General features: G+C 41.2%; 1 protein-coding gene across 3 annotated transcripts in view; it reads right to left on the bottom strand.

Moving 5' to 3' along the window:
- Nucleotides 1-16,948, bottom strand: part of LPAR3 (lysophosphatidic acid receptor 3) — an 83,751-nt gene that overhangs the window by 51,641 nt on the left and 15,162 nt on the right. For all 3 annotated transcript variants that reach the window (XM_055585324.1, XM_055585325.1, XM_055585326.1), the window contains exon 2: nt 3,413-4,169. In XM_055585324.1, coding sequence (XP_055441299.1) covers nt 3,413-4,148 — 736 coding nt within the window. In that variant the 5' untranslated portion in view covers nt 4,149-4,169. The remainder of the gene's footprint in view (nt 1-3,412; nt 4,170-16,948) is intronic.

Genomic DNA, 16,948 nt, shown 5'->3' with positions numbered 1-16,948 from the left:
CAGATGTACAAGCTGAATTTAGAAAGGGCAGGGGAATTAGATCAAATTGCCAACATCCATTCGATCACAGAAAAAGCAAGAGAGTTCCAGAAAAACATCTACTTCTGCTTCACTGACTATGCTAAAGCCTTTGACTGTGTGGATCACAACAAGCCCTGGAAAATTCTTAAAGAGATGGGAATACCAGACCACCTTACATGCCTCCTGAGAAAACTACACAGTTGAAGAAGCAACAGTTAGAAACGGACATGGAAAAATGGACTGGTTCCAAACTGGGAAAGGAGTACGTCAAGGCTGTATCTTGTCACCCTGCTTATTTAACTAATATGCAAAGTACATCATGTGAAATGCCATGTTGGATGAAGCACAAGCTGGAATCAAGATTGCAGATGACACCACCCTCATGGCAGAAAGTGAAGAGGAAAGAGCCTCTTGATGAAAGTGAAAGAGGAGAGTGAAAAAGCTGGCTTAAAACTCAACATTAAAAAAACTAAGACCATAGCATCCAGTCTCATCACTTCATGGCAAACAGATGGGGAAACAATGGAAACTGTGACAGACTTTATTTTCTTGGCCTCCAAAATCACTGCAGACAGTGACTGCAGCCATGAAATTAAAAGATGCTTACTCCTTGGAAGTAAAGCTATGATAAACTTAGATAGTGTATTAAAAAATGACAAAGGTTTGTATAGTCAAAGCAATGGTTTTTCTTGTATGTAGGGATGTGAGTGTTGGACATAAAGGAGGCTGAGCATCAAAGAATTAACTCTTTCAAACTGTCGTTTTGGAGAAGACTCTTGAGAGTCCTTTGGACAGCAGGGAGATCAAACCAGTCAATCCTAAAGGAAATCAACCCTGAGTATTCATTGGAAGGACTGATGCTGAAGCTGAAGCTCTAATACTTTGGCCACGTAATGCGAAGAGCCAACTCACTGGGAAAAGACCCCGAGGCTCGGAAAGATTGTTGGTAAGAGAAGGGGATGACAGATGATGATATTTTTGGATGGTATCACCGACTCAATGGACATGAATTTGAGCAAGCTCCAGGAGATGGTAAAGGACAGGGAAGCCTGGCGTGCTGCACTCCATGGGATTGCAGAGTCAGACATGACTAAGCAGCTGAACAACAACAAAGCAAATGGTTATGCTTGAAAGTAGGAAAAGTAGAGTTTATTGACACTAAGAATAAAGACCAAAAACATCAATAGCTCTAGCTCAAGAGTAGAAACATGGATCAATATGACTCCACCTTTTCTTATTGTTGTCTACATTCTTGTCAAGGCACTACAAGGAGAATGAGGTATTCAAACTTGAAGACAGAACAAAGAAGCCAGTAAAAAGTCCAAATAAAGCAAAACTAGTTACAGAATGTGGTAATAAACATGTGGACTTCAACGGCCAACTGCTCAGTGTTGGTTCCACCATTAACAATGAATGACCTTGGCCACAGTACTTAAATTCTCCACTCAGTTTCCTCATCTGATATAGGGATAACAGTAGCTGACCTCACAGGGTTGCCAAGGGGATTAAATAAGCTAGTATCTATAAAACCCTTAGGACAGTGCTTGACACATATTAAACCCTATATAAATATTTGTTATCTAAAATAAATTCTCAGTTTGAAATTATTTTAACAATCATACTACGTGTCTGCTGACCTCCAAACCACACCAGCAGTTTCAGGACCTACAGATATCTTGATGGTTCCCATTCCAGACCACATATCCCCTGCATCTTCCATTATGAATTGCTCCCCAGGAATTCACTTTATAGTTCCTCCACATTGGGAATTAAAAGGACTATACTCCAGAATCTCTCTCAACAATGATCCCCACAGCTGCAGCCACCACACAGGGTGAGAAATGGCCTCTCTAATGTAGAAGTCAAGGCCTGCAAAACCATAAAAGTCTTTGTTTGTCCACCCATCACAAAGTCTACCTGTCACCTGGACACAGGACTGGAATTGGTGCACAACTGGCTACCTGCCAGAGAGAATACAAAACAAAGGTAAAATTCTTCACCCAAATGAGTCTTCTTGGTCCAAGAATCACAGTGGAAAGCAAAACTCCTGAGAGCTGGTCAAAACTCCTGAGTTTTGACCTTTCCAAGGTCACCAAACAACTACCACTCTGCTAAACCCAGGACCTTGTCTGACTCTACCTCACAGGAGTATGTACATTGCTGATACACTCTTTCTTTTTCACAGTTTCCAGGCCACTGTATTCCCCTGGGTTTTCTGGCTACCCCTTTTCTTGGTTTTATGCCGGTTGCTCCTGCCTTTCCACCTTCCCTACATTGGAATGTCCTGGGACTCATTCCTTGGTCCTCTTCTTTCCTCCATCCACACTCCCTTTCACAGTGGGCTCATCCAGATTTTTGGTTTAAAATACCACTTTTCCCACCAGTGACTTCCAAATATAGATCTCCAGTCCACCCCTAAATCCTGAAAGCTTCATTCAATAACTCCATGAGATGTCTAAAAAAAACCCTAAACTTAGCTAGACCACAGCCAATCTCCCCACCTTCTCCCCAAATCTATTCTGTCTTCCCCATCTCTACCTTCCCCTAGCCCTCCCATCTTCCTTTGTACCTTACCCATCAGTAAATCCTATTGAGGTTATCATCTAAAAAAATTCAGAAACCAGCCATGTCTAGACTATTCTCTGGTCCTGCTCTCTGGACCATCTCTCTTGGGCACTGAAATGCCCTCTTAAGCCTCTGCTTTTGCCCCACTACAGTATTTCCTCCAAACAGCAGCCAGAGAGATGCCACTAAAATGTGAGATCATGTCACTCCCTCATTCAAAACCTTCCAATGGCTTCTCCTCTCATTCAGAAAAGCCAAAGCCTTTACAATAACTGCACGGCCCCATTGAATCTGAGTCTCCCCACCCCCACCCCCTCAGATCTCTGACCTCATAGCCCACCTCGCTCACTCCACTCCAGCCATACTGGCCTCCTTGCTGTTCAGCCTCCAAAACTCACTGCATCTTTTGCCTGGAACACCCATCCCCCCATACCCACATGATTCGCTCCCTCACCACTTTCCTATCTTGGCTACAAGGTCATCTTCTAGGTGAAGCTGTACCTCACAACACTTTTTTTAAATTGCAAACTATACCTGTTTAGCACACTCCTTATCTTCCCTGCTCTATTTTTTCCCATTAGACTCCTCAACATCTTATTTTACAAAATTTATAATAAAATTTACTATAAAATTATTTTGTTTGTCCTATCAGAGTACTTACGCTGCCTTCCCCTATTAGAGTATAAGCTCCAGGCAGGTGGGGGTTTGTGTCTGTTCATGTTAACTCCTGCATTCCTACTACCTAGTAAGTGCCTTGTTTTACAGCAGGTACTCAATAAATATTTGCTGAATGAAGGGGAATAATGTCTAACTTGGTTCCTCTTACCTAAGACAGTCATCACCGTCTTCATTAACTTCATGGGTGTCCTCCGGCGGCTGATGGACCCACTCGTATGTGGAGACAAGACGTTGGTTTTCCTCTTTACATACATGTAGATCCGCAGGTACACCACGACCATAATGAAGAAGGCCATGAGGTTGGACACAGTCCAGAAAATGAGGTAACTCCTGCTATAAATGGGGGCCAGGGAAGAGCAGGCAGAGATGTCACAGAGGCAATTCCAGCCCAGTGTGGGGACAGCCCCCATAAAGATGGCGATGGCCCAGATGAACAAGATGAGCAGCGTCACCCTCTTTTTGGTCAGGTTGCTGTGGACCCGCATCCTCATGATTGACATGTGCCTTTCCACGGCAATAACCAACAAATTGGTCAGGGAGGCTGTTAAGCTAGCGTCCAGAAGTCCCTGGCGGAGAAACCACCGGTTGACAGTCAGAGTTTTTGAAACTGGGCCAGTGTTAAACATCAGGTACACATAGGCAATTCCAGCAAAGAAGTCTGCAGCAGCCAGGTTAGCCAACAGGTAGTAGAAGGGGAAATGAAACTTCCTGTTTTTGATCACTGCTGCGATGACTAGAGAATTAGAAAAAAAGATAAACAGGCAGAAAAACGTTCCAAAACACAAAACAATTAAAAGCTTCGTTCCTGTCCACTCATCAGCAGTGTCAGTGTTGCTCCTATTATAAAAAAAGTCCATCCGCTTATCATAGTAACACTCATTCATTGTGGAGAAGAACTGAACATCCTAGAAAGAAATTTAAAGAAGAAACAAATATCACTCTTTGCAAAAATCAATCACTAAACCACCAGTTGCCATTGCTAAGCCCCTTATTCTAGTCAACTCCTGTTAAGCCTTCAGATCCCAGTATAAATGTCCCCTGCTCCAGGACCCTGGCCCTCGACCTCCTATTACAACCTTTATCTCACATCAGTCACTGTTGTCTGTTTCTCAGGTTAGGTGCAAGCTCAGTGAGGGAGGGTCTGTATCTATTTTGTTCATCATGATAAGCCCAGGACTTTTCTGCCCTGGCTGTCTCAAGACCAATATTTACTGAATGGTTGGCTGGCTGGCTGAAAGAATGAATGATCAGGAGGCAAAACTAAGTCAAATATTCTGAACCTTGCAATAATCCACTCTATACTGGTAACAATTACAGCATAGCATGCTAACACTTCTCCTGGTGGTTTCCAGCTCATTTCTTATTTATAGGTTCTGTTTATTAATCAAGGGCAAGTTGGTAATGCCAGGCACATTCTTGCCAATATATCAGGTGTTGAGTTACTCTTCACATGACCATAATGCCTTTCCCAAGACTTCTGGTCCACCTTTGCCACGTTTTAATTTCAAGCTACGACAACATGGTTAAGCATGTGGTAAAGGGCTGGCAACTTTGTCCTCAATCCTCCTTTTTTTACCTTCTTGTTCACTTCTTTCTTACTCTCCTAAGCCAAACTGCACCAATGTGAATTTGCATATTTGATTATCCAGCTCAATCACTTCAAGTCAGTTTCCTTCCCTGGGCTCTGTTTAACGGCCGGTAGCAGAAGACCAGTCCTTCATGGGTAAGACTAGAATCTGGAGTCCAAGGGTATAATAATGCACTTGCCAAGTAAGGACAAGTTTTCCAGACACATGTCTGAAAGTAGACCCCACACTGGGGTACCAGACAGACAAGTAAGATACTAATCTCAGGATGAGGTCTCTTGCAGTCCGAAAGTGAGGGGTTCTGACCAAGGAGGGGCTGGGCGGGGGCTCAAACGATGCCCACGCATCTGTGCTTGTTGGGAAGATCAGGTGTTTTGCCTCAGAGTGATCTGGCCATTGCTGTGAAGGGTCCAATCAATGGAGAATGGAGTCGAAGACCAGGAAATCTACCTTCTGGAGAGAATGACCAGGGCTCTCTCTCAAGAAACGAGGCTACAATATTTCTTCTGGAAAACTGGATACCTGATAGACACATGCACTGAGCAGTCCACTGGTGGGAATGAAGTGGCTCTAACAGTGAAAACTTAATGGAAATCCCCAGCTTTTAAGGCTCTTATAAATTCTAAAGGCTCTTGTAAAGCTCAATATCACATTCAGAATCAGGATAAGGGGATCAAATATCAGCCTAAAGTAGTACAAAATAGATATTTATTGTAGACAGTCTTTAATGTATAATGGTATAATGATATTTTTACTAAATTAGATATGTGTCTCTGCCACAAATAATGAAAGGTAAAATATCATGTTATATGCTTCAGATAAACAAATGGGAATGATCTCAAGATACAAATGGGTCTAAGTGCCTTTTACTAATGACAAAAACTATTTTGTCATTAAAAAACAAAAACTATTCTCTTTGGAAGATATTCACCAACCACTAACTGCCAATATCAGACAACTTCATAAAACAGGTCAATATATCTACATTTTATCATGATAATTTTCCCAAATTAAAACTATGCATCTATATGATAATTTTCACAATATTCCAGTATGACTATACCATAATTTAGTTAACTAATCCCTAACTGTTGGATATTTAAGTTGTTTCTAATATTTTACTTTGACAAGAAAGACTACATTCTTATGAATTAATCTTTACACACTTGGCCAATTATTTCCTTAGGATTAATCCATAGATTTTAGTTGATGAAGTAGCAAATATAAACTTATTTAAAGGTTTCTTGTATATGTTGTTGAACTGCCCTCAAGACAGGTATTTCTAATCCCACCAGCAGCAGATGAGAGTTGAATGGAAGATACTAATCTAGTAAAATTCAATTTTAATATCCAAAGAGAAAATGTAGCTTTCAACAGTACTGAAAGTATACTGAAATTCAGGACAAAAAATCCAAAAACCACATGAGAAATTGTAATGATTATGTGTCTTTTTAGTATGCAATTGCTATGTGTCCTTCTACTAATTAAAAATATTTCATGTATTTTATTTTGCTATATGTTCTAGATAGCTAAGAGAAACACAGTTCTGATTTAAAAATTATATTTATTGCTGTTTAGTTGCTAAGTCATGTCTGACTTTTTTGTGACCCCATGGATTGTAGCCCACCAGGTTCCTCTTGTCCATTGGATTTCCCAGGCAAGAATACTGGAGCGGATTGCCATTTCCTTCTCCAGGGGATCTTCCCAACTCAGGGATCGAAACTGAGTCTCTTGCATTGGCAAGTGGATTCTTTACCACTGAACCTCTTGGGAAGTCCTAAAATTATATTATCTTTAACTCATCAGTTTATCAAGATTAATGTCAGAAAGATATAGGAATTAACATACTAGCAGAAAGCTAAATTTTCCTAATTTCATTTAAAAGGGGTTTTTAACATTTATTGTGGTCATAAACTTGGTTGAATTTGTAATTACATCATGCCCTAAAACTACAATGATTCTTAAAAACTTTAAAAATCTTCAAATTCAACTTTCCCTCATCAAAACCAAAATGGCACATTCTTCGACATATTTTAGCAAAATTGTCCAGGGAATGCGAAGTAGTTTTGTCTTACAAAGTTGAAAACCACAGGAAAACCATGATTAACCAGAACTCCCACCACAGTTTCCTACCTCCCAGGCTCTAATTCTACTTTCGGGAGAAGTAGACAATGAGAATATAAAAAAATTAATATAGGGAATTAGTGAAAAAGATTCCACAAGACGGAATATTATGCACCCATTGAAAATCATGTTTACTATGAAGCTGTATTAATATGAAGAAAAACATATGCCATTGTTTTAATTAAAATAAAGTATATGTATGTATACATATACATATAAGTACACATATATTTGTATGTATACACACACATATAAACACACATAAATATATGTGTGTGTATATATATATAAATATATGTGTACTTACATAAATATGTATACATACATATACTTTATTTTAATTAAAACAATATAAACATATAAACACACACAAATATGTGTGTGTGTGTGCATCTTGACTATTTTTAAAAGACAAAAAAAAGAAAAGGGAAAAAACTCAACATGTAAATAGTTAACAAAGAATGGTAGAATTGTGGGGTTTTATTTTTTAATTCTTTCCAGTTTTTTCTACAGTCTACATTTTTTGTAATAAATAAATAGACTCTTAAATGCTGGTTTACAAATTCTGTTTTAGGAGAACACATTCTACTTAGTATACCTTTCTTTGAAAACTATGACACTGAAAAATCAAAATTAACCCTCAAAGGAAAAATCTCAAGGATTCACTTATGTTCATTATTATATCAGCACAGCACACTTTAGAGTTTTCCAGTGATAATGAAAATAAAATGGTTTTCTACTTAAAATTTCATGAAACAACAAAACCTTATAAGGCTGACAACTGGCCAAATCAAGAGGTTCTCTAACTCTCTTATAAAACATTCCCAACACAACCACCCCAGAGTCCCAAAAATGAATAATGGAAGTTTGTGAACTAGTACTTCTGATTTTTTTTTTTCCTCTGCCATAAGCTGTCAAGCTTGTTGACAGTCCCCAGTACATATTAACAACAGATCACCATATTCTCTTAGCTGGAAATTACCAAAAACTTAGTGAGCTTATAACAAATGATCGACTTATCATTTCTTGACCTCTCTCAAACCTCAAAATATGATTCTATTATAAATTCTAAACATCCCCTCCTCAGAGATACTAAACCAATCCAAAGTAACCCTCAGTTCCCGCTATCTGAGAGCCTTGCTTTCTCTACCAGTTATGACATATTTTTGTGTGTGTTTTGTCTTTATTATCCATCCCCCTCTGCTAGACCTCTCTGCTCCGTGAGACCAGGGACCTTGCCTTTTATGCTCACATCTATAGCATCAGCATGTGTGGAGGAGGCAAATGAATCTCCATTTAACACTATCTCTTCCCCACTAAAAGGAAGAGGTTCGGTTAAATGCCTTTGATGACTTACACATCACCCACTAACTATGCCAGTTGGAGAATTTCACTGATTAACTACGTGTTCTTGGGTTAGTTACTTAATATCTTGACTTTACTATTACTATTTTTAATTGCTAATATTTGAGTGATTACTCTGTGCCTGATGCTGGACTAAGCATTTTATGTAGGTCTTCTCATTTAATCCTACCCACAGTGATGCAGATACTATTATATGATCTATTGTGCGGGTGAGGAAACTGAAGTATCCTCGCCTAAGGTCACACAGCTATTAAGTGGAAGACCTTGGCTTCTCTTGAGGCAGCTGTGCTCCCAAGCTCTCAAGCTTCTCTACAACACTACATTTTCTCTCCACAGACAATGAAATACCAGACAGACTGAGAACTATAGTCATACTTACAATAACCACAGAATTACCAAAATAGAATGATCCCATCAAATCACGTTCAAAGACTGTCTTGTGTTATACGCATATTAAAAAAAAATTGGGACAGCCTAAATACCCTTTAGGTTTTTATTTTGTTTTTAAAGTCCTGAGAAATATAGGAAAAGGCATTTTTTCTGAAAATACGCTTTCATATTTCATAGTAAGCAGGCCACACAATACAATTTTAAGACTAATGTTGTTCAACTTGAATTCTGCCAAATCTCAAACTTGGCTTTTTTTTCTTTTTCTTCCTTTCTTCTTCTTCTTTTTTTTTTTTTTTTCCTATACTAAAGGTATAGAGGGTTTGAATAGTTTTGACCCAGAAACAAAAGATGTTAAACTCTGGAGGTATTACCACAACTTTCAGTTCAGTTGTTAAGTCGCTCAGTCATGTCCAACTCTCTGCGACCCCATGAATTGCAGCACGCCAGGCCTCCCTGTCCATCACCAACTCCCAGAGTTCACTCAGACTCACGTCCATCGAGTCAGTGATGCCATCCAGCCATCTCATCCTCTGTCGTCCCCTTCTCCTCCTGCCCCCAATCCCTCCCAGCATCAGAGTCTTTTCCAATGAGTCAACTCTTCGCATGAGGTGGCCAAAGTACTGGAGTTTCAGCTTTAGCATCATTCCTTCCAAGTTTGAATAGTTTTGACCCAGAAACAAAAGATGTTAAACTCTGGAGGTATTACCACAACTTTAAACTTCAGTAATTTAAGACTTCAGAAAATGATGGTTTAGAAAGTCTATATGTAGAATCCAAATGAAAACTTCAGGAGCAAAGCTTTCATTTAGACTCTCCCAAACTTGATTCTCTAAAACACTGTCCAGCCAGCCCATAATGTGGAAACAATTATGAAAATTAAAACATGTGAAAACCACTCAAGCTGCTTATTTCAAACTACATCTTGGGAGACAAGTTGCTGCTGGCCTTTTAGCTGGCTTTCAACAACACTTTCTTTTTCCCCTTAGGATGAAACAGGGTACCTCCAAAACAAGATCTGTTGGTGCTGTGCACATTTTCGTTTCCTGTGGTCCACAAGTGTAGAACTCTCCTCTCCTCTCTGGAAACCCCAGCCAGATGGGAGCTGGAGATCAGGTTAGTTGGTACACTAACAACCAGAAAAGAGACCACTCCTGCCAATCAACCACATTTGTGCACTAAATTCTTCTTACTAATTCATGTTAATGGCAAAATTGGGATAGCATGGGATATTTTAACTCCACATATGGTCCCTGAGGTTCATTTCAGCCATGAATTTCAAGGCCCTTAAACTGCTGCCCCTCTGCTCAGAAGCCTCTTCTCCTAGATATTCTCAGGGCTCACTCTGCCACCTCATTCCTGTCCAAACATCACTTCATCAGAGAGTCCCTTCCCTGCCACTTTGTAAAAGAGCACGTCTCCAAACCCCCACCCGACCCCTTGCCAACTGCACTGTCACCCTGTCCCTTGCTTTATTATTCTTTACAGCATTTCTCACCACCTGACACTGTCTACTTGGGGTTATGGTCTGTCTCCCCATATGCTTAGGAAGCTGGGGCCTTTGTGCTATTGTGGCATGTCCCCAGCACGTGGAACAATGCCCAGCACATATAGGCACTCAGTAGATACTAGTCCAATGCAGAATTAAATGAAGCACACATGTGCCCACATGCACCCTGCCTGTTTACCCAAACTGAGCATTATTACTTTCTGCTGCTGCTTCTGCTGCTGCATACTCTCTAATTAGGGTCTCAGAACTCTTTCACTTTCCTCTGTAGACTTGGCTCCCAGCCCTGCTAGATGAGAGGTGTGAGGAGTGGTGTTTGCCACCTTGGAACAGAAACTTCACAAGAGCAGGCAAATCAGGGTGGTCTGAAGGGTAGTCCCATGGTAGAGACCCCTCCCCGGTCTGTATGGACATCAGAAATTATGACTCCTCTTTGAACACAACTTTCAAAGAAAAAGGGGACTCAATGGCCAAAGCTAGGCCAATTGAGCAACAAAGTAAAGTAGGATTGGACTATCACCCAAAGTATTCAAAAAAATTCTATTAGTCATACTGATGGAAATAAAAGACTGAAAAATATAATAAATGAAAAAGAAGAGATGAATCTCCCATGCAGAAGAAATCCAGATAAATTATGTAGATGTTCCCCGGGAGGGGAACATCTCTCCCAGTCCTTACATGTGGACTGTGCATGGTAGCTTCTCCCCAAAGAGAGCATGACAGGGTGTGGTCCGCTTTTCAGCACAGAAACTTGACAAACATGACTTCGGCCAGGTAATCAAGGTCAGCATCAACAGTGACCAGTCACACTGCTAGCCTGTAACCTTGATCAGATACATTAAGAATGATACTTTACTCTGTAATCTTTCCCAAAACCATGCTGCTGCTGCTTACTCAGTTGTGTCCACTCTACGACCCCATGGACTGTAGCCTGCCGGGCTCCTCTCTATGGGGATTCTCCAGGCCAGAATACTGGAATGGGTTGCCATGCCTTTCTCCAGGGGATTTTTCCAACCCAGGGATCAAACCCAGGTCTCCCGCATTGCAGGCAGATTCTTTACCATCTAAGCCACCAGGGAAGCCCAAGCCCAAGAATACTGGAGTGGGTAGCCTACCCCTTCTCCAGGGGATCTTCCCGACCCAGGAATTGAACCAGGGACTCCTGCCTTGCAGGCAGATTCTTTACCAGCTGAACTACCAAGGAACCCCCACAAAACCCATAATCCCAGCCTGATCTGAGAAAAACCTCATATAAATCCCAACAGGAAGACATTCTCAAAAATCATCAAAGTCATCAAAAACAAAGAAAATCTGAGAAACTGTTCCAGCTAAGAGGAACCTAAGGAGACATGACATCTAAATATAATGTGTATCTCAGATCCTTGAACAGAAAAGGAATATTATGTAAAAAGTGAGAATATTTGAATGAATATTATATTTATTATTATAGAATATATATAATTATAATATAAACAGTATATTTATATATTTATAAATATATAATTTATAAATTTAAATATATTAAGTACATAATTATATATGTGATTATATATAATAATTATATGCAGTTATTATAATTATATAATATTATTAATATCTGAGGATAACTAACTAAATAAATATTTAGTTAATAATGTTTCCATATCAGTTCATTAAGTGTAACAAATCCACCATATTAATGGGAGATGTTAGTAATAGGAGTAGGGGTATAACATGGGAACTCTATACTATCTGGTCAATTTTTCTGTAAATATGAAATTGTCCTATAAGCAAATAATATCTAAAATAGATTTTAAAAAGAGAGGGGAGAGGATGTCATCTCTGCTATATTGCAGCAATTTCAAAATAAATAAAGCCCGTAGGTTTCAAAAGCAGTAATTTTACTTTTTGCTATAGCAAAATAACACAGAGGAGCAGCCATCTATTGGAGATTCAACTGAAACTGATAACCGTCCATGACAGAAGACTGGGATCCTCGATATTCTCAGGTAAAGCTCATACATTTATATTAGGGCTACCTGCTAAGCGTACAGCTACTACAAATCTGCTACCCTCTCTGAATACACTAGACCATTTCTCTTAAGCAAGTTAAACTCAATTCTGTTAAAAAGTTTCATTACTCTGTTTAAGAGCAAATGGTAAACTCAGGCACATAAAGTTGTTCCGATCTCGACCCCTGTTCTCCGCTTAGCATCCAGGTCCCGCGGTACACCGAGAGACGCTACTGGGAGTGGTGTGCCCCAGCAGGAGACACACGGGAGGAGCAGGCACAACCGGGTGCGCCTGGGAAATGAGAAACTTCCGTGCCTCGAGCCATCTTCAGCTTCGAGTGGTGACACACAGGGGAAACGGCACCGAGAGCTCAGCAGAATAAACAGATGACTGTGTCAGGGTTCATTTCTAAGCCCTGTAGGTAGGGAGGACCGCCTGTTGCATGTCAGCTGATCGATCACTGCTTTCTCTCTCCATCAGGTGGGTGGATTTATGAAAGCGCAGGCTGTAAACACACAGCTTCTACCCAAGAACTTGTTTAATAAACAACTAGAGTCAAACGTATTGTTCCCCAGATGTCACTGATGACTGACTGAGGACTGTCTTAAACCTCTTGGTTAAACAGGAAAGCAAACTTGAAAACATACCGAACTAAACCAAATAAAAGAGGTGAGACATGGATTTTACGTGATCAGCAAATTCTCTGACTCAGCTTATCCACATGTAATATAAATCTTTAACTGTGTTTACTCTGTCAATTGTATACAATTTTAATCTCCTCTAATTCATTAGGCTGGACAGATGACATACATTTTGGCCATCTTAAAAGTAAAGATGCTAATCAGAATGCTTAAAATGAATAATATTTACATATAACTCCATATGTTCTATTATGTAGCAAATGATCCTTAGATCATCATGTAATCACATGTTTGAAGGAGGAGAGAATGCCAAAATTTAAAATGTGGACATTCATCCCTGAAAGAGATATTTTTTGTACAAAGAACTTTGTCACTCTGTGAAGATATATTTTGAGAAATTTCAAAGTTCCTACTTACAGCCAATGACTTCTCAGAAGAAAATCAGATTTCTTTTCATTATAAAATTCACAAGAGAAAATTTTGGCCCAAACTGCTTGTCTTAACATAACCACATACTGCATTCATTCCCTGGCTCGATCCATTTCGTGACTAAATCTGCCTCTGGTACTGAGAAGGATGTTCAAGAATCTCCTACTCTACATCTGATCAGATTAGATCAGTCGCTCAGTCTTATCCGACTCTTTGCGACCCCATGAATCGCAGCACGCCAGGCCTCCCTGTCCATCACCAACTCCCGGAGTTCACTGACATGGTGTGTTCCAAATAGTCCCCTGCTTTTCCCAGTAACAGGTGAATAGTGACCTGCAGTGACCCCTCCTTGCTTCTAGAAAGCATGTCTGCCCAGGTTAGTGCCTGTTTGAATCCTGAAATTTGATACAGAAAGGAAAATCACACTTTAAAATCATGTGACTATAGAGGGAAATTGTTGTTTTAATGAAAGCTTCAGAGGCTGTAAAGGAGAGCACCGCTGTTTGGTCACTAAAGCAGGAGTCTCACAGCCATCCCCATTCCATCCCCCTCTACTATCCTATGCGCGTCGAGAAGTAAAACAGCACACCTGTATTAAGGTAATCAGGTCACAGAAGTGCATGTAAAAGACAAGAGAACGCTGTGCCTGATTTCAACCATCTGCCCATCCAGCTCCCTCTCCGACCCTCTCCACTTGCTCTTTTCCCTCTTGGGAACACATCAACTGGCTTCCTTGCCCTGCAGCTCCTACCCTGAGAGGTACAGTGAAAGATGAAGAGGAGGGGGTGGGGCAGAGCTGAGACACTGACTTCCCCTACTCACTCCCTGGCATATTGCTCTGAGTTGGCCGGGTTAGTACCTGGCAGGCAGCCTCTCGTTACTGGCAGCCTCCCCTTCCCCCTCTCCTTGGCTTTCAGCTTGAGGGGTGTTAACAGCTCCTTGCTGTTTCCAGCTCTGGGTCATTGCACCATCTCTTGATTTTCATGAACTCTGCCCTCCCCCAGTTACCAGGTGATCAACCCCCTCCTCCAGATACCAAATTAACTCTCATGTAGTGAAACAGATATCATCTTCAAGTACATTATAATACAACAGTGTTATTTTAAAGGTGTTAATATGCTATAGATTTTCTTAAATCTTTTATATGATCAAGCACACATAATATTTCCAGCTATAAATGTAGCAACTCTCAAAGAAGGAAAGAGGAATAAACAGTATTCTCAAAGTCATGGGCCAGTATTACAATTCTTTAGATGTTCCCCATGTCCCCTTAGTCATGCCAGAACCCTAGCCAATTTCCTTACACATACTAAGTAATTCAATCGATGAGTGATTTGCCCACAGTTAGGGGTTACATGCAGGCTTCGCTAGTGGTTCAGTGGTAAAGAATCTGCCTGCCAATGCAGGAGGTGCAGGAGACATGGGTTCAATCCCAGAGTCAGGAAGATCCCTTGCAGTAGGAAATGGCAACCCACTCCGGTATTCTTGCATTTGAAATCCCATGGACAGAAGAGCCTGGCAGACTACAGTCCATGGGGTTGGGAACAGTCAGACACGACTGAGCACATACGCATCTGCCTCAGGGGTTATATACAAGCAAGATGACTGCACAACAGATCCCTGCATGCTGGAGTCTACCTCATGGATGTCCTGCAGTGTACTCCAGCATCAGTCCCAGCTCTGAGTTCCTGGTCTTATATACCATGGAAATAAATGACATGGGTTGAGGTGTTCATTTGGGCCTCAGGTTAGCCAGGTCTGAAACTAGAAGTGGAGAGAAAGAAGCAGCAGACTTTTCCTTAAGGTCCTGTGAAGAGGGTGGGGTGGAGAGGGGCAGGGTAATGACAACCTGAACCAAGGGGCACTGCCACCTGATTTGAGGCCAGGCAGACATTGCCACAAGGGCTGCCTTTTGGTGGCACCACTGATCCACCCTCCACAGTGGCATTTCCAGTGGCAGGGCCAGCCACGGGGGCTGCTGGACGAGTGCTGCTCTCCCAGAAGCTCTGCAGGCTGGTGGAGATGCTAAAATGGTGGAGATACTATAATGGTGGTGATGCTATGATGGCAGATGATTTTTAGGCCCTGCGGACATGAACCAGACTTAGTCCCTAAGTAGACAAAGAGCATGGGGGCTTAAGGCACTGAGGGAGAGGGAGGGGCTCAGGAATCAGCTCATCTCCATTCCATCAACAGTCTCATCTTATTCCAGCATTCATCACCTTTACTCCTCCAAAATGAATACAAACACACTTGGGGGAGGCCAGAGGCAGTCCTTAACTCTGGAACCTATACACATGTATACCCCTGGAACTTTCAGACATATATACATTCATTCTCCTAAGGTGACTCTTTATTTACTAAATTCAGATTCTTTTAGCTGCTGGGGGGAACTCCCCTGTTACTGCACTGTAGAAGCAGCCTCTGTCTCAGTGTCAGCCTTGACCACCAGACTGCAAGCTTCTGAAAGGCCACCAGTTTCTTACTTAAATTTGTGCACCTGATGCCCAATGGACATGGGCATCATGGGCATGTCCATGGGCATGGACAACACGTGTCTAGTTCATGTGTTGGTTAGTTTTAGTTTGCTGGTTGGGAGTAGAGGAGGCAAGAACTTGATCACACTTTATTGAATGATGCCTGGGTAATACAGAAGTAGAAAGAAAGTATAGGCTATTCTTTCAAGAAATTCAGCTATGAAATACTTGGTACCTCTCCTATGGCATTCAACACACCGTATTAAATATTTATTTGTCTTCACCTCACTTCCAAACCTGTTGGGCAGAGCTGGTATCCTTCTGTCTCCCTGTTCTCTGAAGCACAAACACAGAAACTTGCCTGTAATCAGCACATAATAAAAATATGCTCAATTTTACTGAATAATTCGATAACAAATCCTTTATTTCCAGTCTCTCTTTTTCTTTGGTTTCACTGTGGATATGGACAGAGAGTTACTCTCTTTTTGAAACTCCCCCCCCAAGCCTCTGTGACTCTACTCTTTCCTGGTTCTCATTCCACTGTCCTCAATATTTCTGTCACGCTTTCTTCCATCAGCCTTGGAGTGTACATATTCCTAGACTCGGCCCTCAGGTCTCTCTTCTTTTCCCTTTAAACTTTCTTGCACCAGAGCTATGATTGCTTAAGTTATTTCCTCTATATGGTGACTCTGGAACTAGCTCAAGCCCTGACACTGCTCATGTCCTCTCTCTCTCATGCTAAGCTCCCAAACTGCCTCCAAGATAAACAAGAAAGTCACCATGAGGGTAGCATCTGTGCAGGATGGGATGAAACCTCCTTCAGTTCAGCTGCTGGAATAGGAACAAAGTTTGAGGCTTAAGCACCAGGTTTTAACGCAGGGGCTAAAGCAAGGGTGGTCTTGGGTTTTACTGGTTGTTTGTAGCATAGCATTTGCAAGCTGGCAGAGAGGTTTGGGATTGGAGAGACTTCTCCCAGCTCACATTGGTCAGGATCTTTTGTTTTCCCTCTTCCAGGGCTTTGCTTGGATTCAGGATAGACTAGTATAACCCCTTTCCCGGTGCTCCACGATCCTGATTACTGCAGCGTCTCAGGCAATCAGATCCACCTCTGCCCCAGCACTTTGAACACAGCCTTGTGGATTCTAACGCCAAATCTGTGTATCTCATTTCTGGATT

The sequence above is a fragment of the Bubalus kerabau genome, chromosome 6, assembly GCF_029407905.1.
Source record: "Bubalus kerabau isolate K-KA32 ecotype Philippines breed swamp buffalo chromosome 6, PCC_UOA_SB_1v2, whole genome shotgun sequence".
Classification (NCBI taxonomy): Eukaryota; Metazoa; Chordata; class Mammalia; order Artiodactyla; family Bovidae; genus Bubalus; species Bubalus kerabau.
This window is presented reverse-complemented; position numbering and strand designations above follow the sequence as displayed.